The sequence below is a fragment of the Mauremys reevesii genome, linkage group 1 (genome assembly GCF_016161935.1).
Source record: "Mauremys reevesii isolate NIE-2019 linkage group 1, ASM1616193v1, whole genome shotgun sequence".
Classification (NCBI taxonomy): Eukaryota; Metazoa; Chordata; order Testudines; family Geoemydidae; genus Mauremys; species Mauremys reevesii.
In genome coordinates this window covers 163,801,348-163,813,875 of record NC_052623.1, presented here as the reverse complement: position 1 = coordinate 163,813,875, position 12,528 = coordinate 163,801,348, and the positions used below count along the sequence as shown (strand labels likewise).

Sequence of the window (12,528 nt, the reverse complement as noted above, 5' to 3'; positions counted from 1 at the left end):
CCCACAATTGAATAAAAACATGATTTATTCAGCATTAAAACAAAACCTGGCTCTAAATAACATAAATGAAGACAATTTTGGACTAACTATAGAAAACAAATGGAGACTGTAAGAGATGAGATTTACTAAATTTGCATATATTGGGATAAATAAGTGCAAAACAATAGTATCTGCCTCACATCTTAGTTACTTTTCAATATGCTATCAATGCAGAACTAACACATTATATCATGCAAAGGAAAAAAAAAGTACATATATTTCAACTTTGCGTGCAGGTTATACTGACCACCAGAAAGACTATGCCAATTAGTTAGGATTACAGTGGATAATTGAGACTGTGACAGAAAAACCAAACCCAAAACCAAACCCAGGAGACTGAGTCTAGCTTCATATGTCAAGAAAATATTCAATTATAGATGATTTCCAAGGAAAACATGCACAACTCACTATAGGAATTCCTCATCTAATTTAGTAGTCTATACCCTATCTTGTGATTTAGCAGCCATTATGTTTATATAGGGATATGGAGGCAATGTCGGAATATCTGTGCTTGTGTCATCTTCTGAGACTGGCTGCTCGGTTACCTGATGTGGAGGGCTTAGAGGCAGAGTGAACTCTCCGTTACAACTATTCAACCTTTACTGGCTCCCTTGATGTTTTCCTATTGAGACCTGGGTGACACCGCATGCCTCCTCTCTCCATTGGGAAGGATGTAGGGACACAGGGTGGACAACAGAGTCAGTCTTATTTCATCTCTGAGCCAGAATAAGTTGCAGTGGTTGACAAAGCATTTCCATGAGTCTGTGGAGTCAACATATGTAAAAGCATGACCTAAAACAGACTGTCCTTACTTCCTCCATGACTCATCATCCTTCTCCAGCACATCAGTGGGGTCAGGATTTCACCCCAGAGGTCGATGGGAATTTTGCCATTGACTTCAGTGGGGCTTGGATTTCATCTCTGGAAATATGCAATATGCTTAACTGCCATTCCACAACTCCTCCCGTCATGCAATCATACTTTCTGCCATCTGCTTCTTTTCAAAGTACAGTGGCTGCAATTGAAATTTCATGATGTGTCAACAGCTACCACACAATTATATCTGAGACTACCACAGCTTTTCCCTGTACTTTAAGTAGAAGATACCTGTGGTACATGTGTGGGCACTGTGTGCTGAGAATTGGCAAATACTGACTTTTTAATGGCTTTTGTTGTAAGCTTAAAGCCTATGGTGGTTTGAGCAATTAATGGCCAAAGGCACTTCAGCATTTAGGCCAATCCTAGACACTGCAAAGGCGAAGCAATACCTAACAATTTAAGGATGGATCACAGTAATAAGAGAGACAGTCTCATATTAAAGACAAATATTTGTACTGTAGGAAAATACAAAAATTATATTAAGGAATATGGAAATTGTCTCTTGATTACATAAAATCTTCTGATTCAATAAGCAATATGGTATATAAAAACAGACAGTAAATAGCCTTCAACTCTTCCTCCTACACTTCTGCCCATACTATCTATCCTTGATTTCTCTCTGTTAACTAAGACTGTGATCCTGAATTTTTATGTTTTCTCCATTTGTAACAAGCTCTATATAAATGACCAAATAATAGTCATTAAAACATTATTCACTAATTCTTTCATCAATTGTCAAAGAAGTTATTTGGAAACAGACTTTTTATTACTTAATCAGGTCTAAACTGCAATGAGTAAAAACGACTTTCATATGCCATTCACCTCAATCATGAAGGCTAGGAAAGGAATAGTCTAACTGCAATTTCTCATATTTAACATATTTGATATAACACACTTTGTCATTATTTTGCAAATACAAATGTAAAGTAAAAAACTTTAATAATTTTTGACATTTAAAATTTTAAAGAGTAATGTAAATAATTCACTGCAGACTAGACTGTGCAACCTTGCTTATATTGGTAAGCACTTACTCACACAAGTAGCCCTATTGTAGTTAGCTGTATGTGCTCATCAGTGTGAATAATAGTTGCATGATCTAGTCTTACATGTATTAATACTGTAACCGATCAACAAAATGCAATTTTGCATATGAATGTCAGTTATATTTCTATTAAATATTTGCATTGCTCATTTTCATGCAAATTTTTTTCATACCCATATGTTGTTACCCAACCAGTTTAGTAGCTTCAAGTAGGTCAGTGGGATAAAGCAAAGTAAATATTAATATATTAGTAAACAGATCCATTAATAGACTTCCTTTAAACTTGCCAAGTTTTGTACCCTTATGGGAACAGCTACAGGAATGGATGGATCATCTTCCTGGATTTCATGACACCTCAGAAGTTAAAGCTTTCAATTCCAGTAACTAGTGGTTGACATGACACGGCATGAAGAGACACACGCTACCATGGCAGACAGGAAAGATTATTCACATATGTGCATGAAATATAATGCTTTGATAAATTATGAAAAATAAAATTCATATTAGACAAATATTTTCAATTTTTTGTGCATAAATTTCTATGAGAGTATCACCAGCACAAAAGAAAATACATTTTTCACAGAGAGTTTTTTTCCCTTCCTACTCCACAATACTTGGCTTCTTGCTTCTCCCTTGGACTTTTTGTTCTAGTGATAAAAGCACTAAATGTTTTTTCGTATTTGTATTTGGGTTTGGTTTATACTTTGCTGATAAGAGAAAAAGAAAGAATAATAGACTGACAAATAACTATAACAATAGATACAGTAATGGCTTTAAAATAGGATAAAATAATTAGGATGAAGATGTTTATTTAATCAAATGCATGATTACTTGGCCTGGAAAATAGAATATTCAGGACACATGACTGAGATACTCTACATTATGACGGGTATATACAACCTGATCAATTCCTTCTTTTACTCCAATCTCAAAAATTGAGGACACAATGAAAGATTTTTTTTTAATCCAGTAAAATTTAAAACCAATAGAAGAATATACTTCTTAATGTAGCATACCATTAACCAGTGTAATCTACTAATGCAGGAGATTACTGAAAAATATACTGTAGCAGGATGTTAAATGAATTTGGATAATGTTATGAAATAATGGTATTATCTTTATACCAGGTACAGAACATACCCCTCTTTGTCTGAGACTCATTTATGCAGTCTGCTCCCATATCATCATATGGTAGACTGTTCAACATTCCAATAACATACTAAGGGCCCAGTCCAACTCCTATTGAAGTCAGCTGTAGACTTTCCATTCACTTTGATAGGAGTTGGATCAGACATAAGAAAAGGAATTCTTAATATTTAGTTTCACTCTTTCCTCCCATTTTTTCCAAATATGGCCATGATTTGGACCCTCTTTATTACAGGTAAAACAGATATCCTAGATCTTTTTTGGCCCCTTTAGCTACCTGAAATCTGTAACAAGATGATTTCCCAGTCTCCTTATATCCCAGAAGAAATGTATTAAATTGTTTGAGCCTTTTCTTGCAACACAGACCTCCAGTACCACAAATGAATTTGTTGCCCTCCACTGTACTTTCTCTATAACCTGGTTATTATTTCTTAAAGTATATCTGCAAAATGTAAATAATATTCCAAGTGCAGCCTTTTTTAGCCCCTTAAATAAAGGAACTTAGTTCTTTTGTTTTTAAGTGTATTGACTTAAATACATAAACTTTTTATGGCCCTATTTTCATGATATTCCTCACCATCACTATCAGTTCCTTTTCCTCTCATCTAACTTGAATCTATATTATAATGCTTATTTACCTGGATATTCCCAGATGCATAAGCTTATATTTCCCAATGTTGAAAATAATTTCCCTTGCTTATCTAAACACTACAGTTGGAAAATGGACTTTCTGTTTTGCAGGAAATTCTGAGATTTAAAAACAAATTTGTTCTGAATTGGAACAAACATAGTTGAAATATTTTTTTTTTTCACAAAATGGAAATTCTGAAAAAGTGACAGAGATCTACATTTTTCATTCCAATAATGTCAAAATGTTTTATTTTGACAACGTCAAAGTATTGTAAGACAATAGAAAATATTATATATACAGAATATCAAACAGAATATATGAATATAGTATAGTATTAAAATTAGTATTTTAATATAATGTAAAATTCTAAACTAAATGAATCAAAATAATAAAATCAATATGAAACATTTCATCTATCAAAACCAAATATTTTGTCACTATTAACATGAAAAAGTTGAAATTATTTGATTTGACATTATCCCAATAAAAATGTCACCACTGACATGATCTGGAGAAATGTTTCAATTTTGACAAAACTGCATTTTTCGATGAAAACTGGTCTGTCAAAAATTTCTTGACCAGCTCTGCTAAATACTTCCTGTTGTTCCACTCTTCACTGTACTAATCTTCTTGCTTATATTTTACAACATCTGAAGATTTGGACAAATGTTTCCATAGCTCCATTTTTCATGTACCAATGAACACATTAAGTAGGCTTTGTCCCTGCACTTCACCTTATGAAACCTCATGTTTGCATCTTCTCTCCATTCCCCCATCCATCTGTTTATCTAGTAGAATTTATAGCTGGTTTAGGTACAATGGTGATAAATGATGTATATGAATTCAAAAACATACAGATGTATGTGAAGAGTCATGGGATGTACGTGAAGAGTCAGTTCTCCTTCTTGCTTGAATGTTTAAAAGGATCTAAAAAGGAACCTTCCAAACCTTTTCAAAAGAATCTTCATGTTCAAGAGCAGGGCTGCCCGGGGGGGGAGGGGGGGTAAGTGGGGCAATTTGCCCCAGGTCCTGCAGGGGCCCCCAAGAGAGTTTTTCAGGCCCCTGGAACAGGGTCCTTCACTCATACTGGGGGCCCCGGAAAACTCGCGGGGCCCGGGTCCCCGGAGCTTCTTCCGCTCCGGGTCTTTGGCGGCAATTCAGCAGCAGGGAGTCCTTCCACTCTGGGACCCACCACCGAAATGCCCCAAAGACCCGCGGCAGGGGGTCCTTCCACCCCGGGACCCGCCGCCGAAGTGCCAGGTCTTCAGTGGCAATTCGGCGGCGGGCGCCCCTCGCCGCCAAAGAGCCCAGGCCCCCTGAATCCTCTTCAGCCCTGTTCAAGAGCCAGACAGCAAGAAGAGATTTCCAGCCAGTCAATCTCTATCTTCCCCATGTTTAGTGAAAACATTTTTTAATGTTGGGGCAGACGCTCAGCTACTGTAAATTGGTATTACTCCACTGATTTCAATGGAGTTACATCCATTTAACCTGAGTGTCTGGCCCACAATGAGTAAAATATCAGTTTTCTGAATCAAGAGTCATTGCATGAAACTGTGGTCATAAAAATGAGTCAAATAAAGATCAGACCATGCTAAGATGAGAGCACACAGTACAGACTAATGTAACCATTTCAGGTGATTTTTAGCAAAGCTTTCAGAAATTCATCACTCCATCTTGCTACTTTTATTGTGTTCTTTTACATACATTCTTTTTTTTAAAGTTTATTCCACAGCTTTAGGAAGTAGCTCTCTGGGTAGTAAAGCTTCATCTCAAACAGGCTAAAGAATATCATTTCTACATTGCAACAGATTCCATAGGAGGGGCCAGTGGCCAGACAGTCAATGATAGCTCACAGAACACTGGGCAATCTTTCAGGCTGACAACTCCACACTATTCAGGTCTGAAACATGCAACACAGGGCACTGGAGTAGGGCCCTGTGCGGGACTATATTTTTAATCCCACTTCTGTCCCGCCCTGCAATACCCACTCCCACTCACTACCGCATTGTTTCTTGCATTTTTATCCCACTCCCACCCGCAAAAATCTTAGATCCTGCAAGATTCCCCCATACTGCTTTAAAACAAAACAAAAGAGGTTGGTTAATATATATATATATAAATTTTACCACTGAAAAAATAAAACAAATCTTGCTTAAACCACGTAAAAATACGTTAACTCCTGTTATAATAGACATCAAATCTCTTTCTAGCCCTCACTTAAATTTAAGCATTAAAACCTTTATTTTAAAAAAAAGAAAAATTGCTTTACATTGCTGAAATTATATTTATGACAAACTGATGAGAGATTTAATGTTTTCCTGCAATTTCCCACAGTCTGTTTTTTTATCCACCCAATCCTGCCCACAACAGAATAAATTTTACCTGATCCCTCTATTATGGCAGCGGGGCCTGTGGGACCCGCAGGATCCCAGTCCCACTGCAGGGCTCTACACATGCTGAGGTTAAACTGTTGAAGGAGTTTCAGCCCAAACTTGCAGCCTATTTTATAGCCAAATCTTTGAGCCTTGAATTCATTGTATCAGGCAATACTAAGTGAAACAAAAGTGTAATGATTAATACTGAAACCTTGCTACAGCTTATTAGACCATGCCATTCTTACAACTCTATTCTGACCATCCTCAAAAGAAGCATCATCAACAGATACACAATAGGCTGTAAAGAATATATTGGAAAAAGTTACAACCTAAAATGCAGCCACCTGCTTCTGGAGTTGCAGCACACACATGGAATGTGTTTTACCCATACATCTCTGAGACTTGGATTCATTAGATCAGACTGAAATCCACAGATTATATTCATGAGAGAGTTAAGGAACAACAAAAAGTCTTGGCTAGTACAAGATAGGAAAGACAAATGTCATCCTCACCTCCACCCATGAGAATCTTATTACCAGTTCAGTTAACATCCTCTATCTATCTGAAAAGGGCACTTGGGAAGTCAATGGTAATCCAAGTAAAGACCTGGTGCTGCCACTTATCTAATATCTTGACCTCTTGCTGGGAAAAATACAAAGGATATTTTGAAAGCAAGGGAGAGACACTGCTACAGTCCCACTTGTAAATGATGATGATAAAATCCAATCCTAAATCAAAACAAGTTTATAAAATTTAAGGCCAGATTTATTGAAGAGAAAAAGCCCTGGGCAGGTGAGGTCTGATCCTGCAGCCCTAATTATGTGAGTCATTCTCTTGACGTCACTGGAACTAAGATTGTGGATAAGGGCTGAAAGACTAAACTGAGAGGTTTTATATTTTGTATTGTAATGGAAATATTTTTTTCTAATTACTAGAAATGCACAAAGCTTCAGTATAAATTATCAGAGAATTTTACTGTATAGCATATTATTTCCAGAACATCAGCAAGCCCCAATTTTGTCAAAGATACTGCTACACATGCTTTTGTCTTAACATTTTCTCCATGAGATACTATTTATAGCATCAGGCATTCATCTATAGATCTCAAAGTTCTTTACAAAGGAAGACAAATATCATTTATACCCATTTCAGAGGTGGGGAAACTGAGGTATAGTGACCAAGAATCTGGGACTAGATGCTAGGTCTTTCTGATTCCTAGCCTAGTACCCTCTATTGGGACATTCTGTCTCCAGTGCATAGAGACAGCAATGTAACATCCAGAAGATTTGTGGACAAATCATCTCCATAGATCAGAAAGTCTAAATGATTGCCTGACTTAAAGACCTCCCATTTCATAGTGCAGTGTTCCACAAACCACCTAAGAATAATTTTAAGTAACATTTAAATTTTTAAAAACTAAGGTCCCAGACAAGAATTAAATGATGGAAACAGAAGAACCATTTCACTCATGCCATGCTCATCATACAACATAAACACTGTCTCATAAAAACAGTGTACAGCGTTGTTATGTTTTCTTATAAGGTTATACAGCAGTCTTGTTCAGCTACGAAGATTAAAGCCCCAGTCCTGCAACTGGCTTGGGATGGGGAAACACTTGTAGAGCACAATTGATCTCTTAGCGTGATTTCAATAGGGTACCCAATGGAACAGGGTTCTGCTTACACCAAGCAAGTGGCAGGATCATAGCACAAGGCATTTCATTAGGTCTCTGATAGGGAGCTGACCTCAGAATTCACAAGACTGGGGAATAGGCATCCCATGATAAAACAAGACATTCTTCCAGCTATGCACAGGTGGATCTAGCACCTTTATTTCTTCCACACAAACAGCAAGGTCTATTGGTCAATCCTTAATGGCTCAGATAGCTCTAACCTTCATGTATTAGTTGCCCACTTGGCTATTCAAACAAGTGGCACACTGCGGCTTGTGACTGGCTCAAGCTTGCAGTAGTTTCATCATTATCTTAGCTACATAAAATCTCTAAAGTGGGCAAAGGTTTATGGCCTTGTGCACTGATGTCTATGAGCACAAACATATTTCCTATACAAAAAAAATTGATGATTATTCTGGCCAAATATCAATGACATGACAATGGCTGAGTATTCAGATGTCACCTGCTCATCTAATTACATGATATTTCAAGAATAAGAACTAAAAAGTATAGAATACAGCAGAGAAATAAGGGGCAGGTCTTATCTTATGACCATGGATTATAATAGTTATAAAGATACTAAACAGAAAAATTAAAGATAAACACCTCAGATACGGAACAGAAAAATTAGAGTGAGATTTTAAAGGCAAAATGAGAATTAGATGCACAACTTCTATGACTTCCAATGCGGGTTAGGCACCTAACAAGTTTTTGTGCCTTTGAAAATCTCTCCTTTATGGAACAGAAAGCCTAAAGTCAATGTAGTTACACTGGTTTAAATCTGGAATAACACAATGATCAATCAGGCCCAGGATATTTATCACTAAACAACCAGGTCCAGACAAACTCAAGTGCCAAAAAATACAATTGTATTCTTCAGTAGTCCCATTGTATATTGTATATGTAACATTAAAGAATATCACGCTTTGAATGTTTATTTTAGTACTTCCATACTGTAAAACATTGTAACACTGAGGCATGTAGGGCTATATCTTTAAGTGATTTAAACGGATTCCTATATTCCTTTTCATTCTGATATTATTCTCAGCTATGAACTTTGAAAGCCATCAAACTATTTTACTCTTCAGTTTTGTTGATAACTTTAGGGACTCAAAAAAAGCTAAAGAACTGAGAGTACTTGGATCAAAAACTCCTTTTAATCTGTCGGACCAGTGCCAGCACGCTGCTTGTCCCGTACTACTCCAGCATTGGACCTTATCAATCTGAAAGAGCAGCCAGCCTTCTACTTTGTTAAAAAGTGCAAACATCTGTTTTTGTCTCAGTCTTCTTTCAAGCAAAGATTTGTTTGGCAAAATGGGTGGCAGGTTTGTAAAGTGGGCCACAGCCCAAAAGGAAATGAGCTGAGGCTGCATGCCACACTTGCTAAGAACTTTCCTTGCTATTAGATCAAAATGACATTGTGAAATTTAGTTTCGCAGCCAAAATAGCTGCACCACCCTATACACAGACATCATTCTAGTCTTACAATCCTATTCTTTCTGTGTGTCTATACTGCATCGTTGGAATAACAGGTAGCCTCAACAACCTAAATACCATGTCTTAAAGAATTGTGTTTTATCAAAGCTACTCATCTCAATATGGAATTACAGTTTGTATGTGAATGCAGTTTGAGTCCTTGTGGTTTTGGATTTGCAATTTATTTACTCCGGAAATCTCAAAACAAAGACATCATGTGATTTCTTTTATCTTATTTAAGATTCCAATGAAGCTGATTAAGTGAGGAGAGGTTCCAGAGACATGCTCAAAGTTACATAACATTGCAAACATTAACAACTCTTCTTCCCACCACTTAACCATAACCTACGACCACTTATTATATCCACAATGGGTGGGATCCACAAAGGGACTTAGGGGCTGCAACGCTGAGCATCATGGTGCCTACTTGTAGGTGACTAGAAAATCACAGGAACAACACTGTGATCCACAAAGCCTGAGTTAGGTGCGTATAGGGTCCCTATACACTGAATGGGGAGAGGTAGGCACTTTAGAACGTGATCTGCAAAAGCCAGTATGCTAGGTGGGGGCTGCCTAAGGTAGCCAATGGTAGATGTTGATGAGAGGGGTGTGAGCTAAGCCCTGCCCCTCTCTCAGAGATAGGCTTCTAAGTGTAGGCTGCAGGGAGGCGCCTAGCTCTGCTTAGTGATCCACAAATAGAAACCAGCTTGGAGTCAGACAGATTAGGTGCCTCAGCAATTTCTTGTAGGAATGGGTTAGATGCCTGCCTCACTCTGCACAAAATGGCCAGAGGAGGAGTAGGTGGTGGTGCCTATCTTATAACTTTTAGCCCAATGAATATTTAGGTATTTATCCAAAATGAAACAGTCATTAGGCCAGAGAGAAAGAGAGACTGACTCTGTCGTCCAGTAGATAGGAGAGAGATGGGAGACCTGGGGGGGGGGGGGGGGCAATCCTTGCTGCAGTCACTCTTTCATTATTTATGGAACAGCTTCAACAGGAGAGATGGAGAAAGCCCTAGAACAGATCATCTCATAGCTTAATGGTTAAAGCACCTGCCTGAGAGAAGGAAGACCCATGTTCAAATAATTTATCTGCTTCTGGCAGAGAGGGGAGGAATTGAACCTGGGTCTCTCCCATCCCTAGGGAGTGAGGTGGGCACCTTCCTCTGTAGTCAAATTTTGAATTGGACCGGATCTGGTAGGGGGCCTCTGAGCATGAGTACTGGATTGGGGATCCTTAGGCAGCTGTCTATTTTCCCCAGTTCATGACCATTCTGGGGATTAGGTAGGAGATATGTGTCCAGATACCTGGAAGGAGAGAGCAGTGCACTTGGCCAGGGCAGAAACACAGATGCCAAGGAAAATTTTACCCTGAAAAATTAGGCACCGAGTGAATTTATGTACCTACAAGGTTTGGTGGGAGTTTTGTGGATTGCAGTGGAGCTACCACTGGGATACACAATCCTAGACCAGCAATGGGGGAATCCCACACAACACCTGCAAAGGGAGGTATAGAAACGGCCCTGAAGTATTCTCTAAAACCAGGGGCGGCTCCAGGCCCCAGCACGCCAAGCGCGTGCTTGGGGCAGCAAGCCACGGGGGGAGCTTTGCCGGTCGCCATGAGGGCGGCAGGCAGGCTGCCTTCGGCGGCTTGCCTGCGGAGGGTCTGCTGGTCCCACAGCTTCGGCGGACCCTCCGCAGGCAAGCCGCCGAAGGCAGCCTGCCTGCCGTGCTTGGGGCAGCAAAATGCCTAGAGCCGCCCCTGTCTAAAACCAGAATGAACTTTTTAAGTGGGCCCACCGTATATGTGCACTATGACTTCCTGTCATGATAGCTTTTACAGTGTATAGCCTAACATACCTTTCTACAATCGTTTGTAATCAATATCTTAATTTGTACTTAAGTACATTTTAATTTTATCTTTTGCTCTGATCAAATGAATATTAAGTTCAATGCTATAACAGTAAGACCCTGATTCAGCCACAAACACAATTAAGTCCCAATAGGACTTCAGCACATGCATCAAGTTAAGCAAATGCTTATTAATTTTGTTGAATAGGTATAGATTTATGCATGTGTTTAACTTTAAGCAGTGCTTTGTTAAATCAGGGCTTTGGTTCAATATAAACAATTTTTTAAAAATGTAATTAAAAATTACAGAGTTATCTAAAGGATACAACTGGGTCAGATCAAATATTACATACACCTCTACCCCGATATAACGCTGTCCTCGGGAGCCAAAAAATCTTACCGTCTATGATTCTATGATAGGTGAAACCACATAATATCAAACTTGCTTTGATCCGCCGGAGCGCGCAGCCCCCCCCCCTCGGAGCGCTGCTTTACCATGTTATATCCAAATTTGTGTTATATCGGGTCCCGTTATATCGGGGTAGAGGTGTATATGACTAATAAAAGAGATCTGACTTATAATATATTGTAGCATACATGTAAAAGAAAGAAAACGTATGTGTAGATGATCACTGCACCAAAAATGGATATGAATAAACCTAAGCAATCTGTGCAGATTTGTATCCATAGCAGATTTAGACAAGCATAGATTAGCTGAGCTTCTGATGCTTGATATAGTCAGTTCAATTAGAAGAATTGTCTGCAATTCTGCTTCAGGACGTCTTACCATTGCAACATCACTAACCTCTATAGTCAACAGAAAGGACTATGTACTGCTTTAGACTGACATCAGCGATTTAGTTGTGGAATGAGGGCAATACATAGCCCAGAGCATTTAGATATTTATATTAGAGTAGGAAACAGTAAAGGTGCCCCCTCCCGCCCCAACTCAGGGCACAATGGAGACATTAGGAATGTAGTAAAACTAGATGACTAATAGTCATTTGTATGTGAAATGAAGCAGTATTCATACAAAGCTTAAGATCCTTCAAAAGAAAATACTCTGATTTGTTTATCTTCCACTTGTTTTTATAAATGCCATAGAAAATATTGTATGTTATACATTAAAACATACATCTGGGAGGAATGCAATCAGTTGCTCTTTTATTGTTTCCCCAAACAAACCCATTTCCTACAAGCTGTTCCCATATCTTTTGTGCCATATCCAACTTCCCAGAAAAACAGCAGGAAAACAAAGTGTGAACTCAAAACAACCCATTTCCACAGAACAATGCATTACACCAAGACGAGAGGGGGAAAATAAAACAAAAACAAAGCAAAACAAAAACCCCGCTGTTTTGGTACCACCAAGGGACTTGAAGAAAAAAGGAAGGAGGAACTTTAAAAGTCACAAG

General features: G+C 38.5%; 1 protein-coding gene across 9 annotated transcripts in view; it reads right to left on the bottom strand.

The window, feature by feature from the left end:
* ERG (ETS transcription factor ERG) overlaps positions 1-12,528 on the bottom strand; it is a 212,857-nt gene that overhangs the window by 47,205 nt on the left and 153,124 nt on the right. Inside the window, exon 1 of one of the 9 annotated variants that reach the window (XM_039520035.1) lies at positions 852-1,041. The exons of 7 other annotated variants lie outside the window; for them this stretch is intronic. Coding sequence is in view for 1 of the 2 variants with exons in the window: in XM_039520038.1 (XP_039375972.1) it covers positions 852-860 (9 nt within the window). In the remaining variant the exon portion in view is untranslated. Of the gene's footprint in view, positions 1-851; positions 1,042-12,528 lie in introns of those variants that run through there. One more of the 9 variants, XM_039520038.1, reaches the window with a different exon arrangement.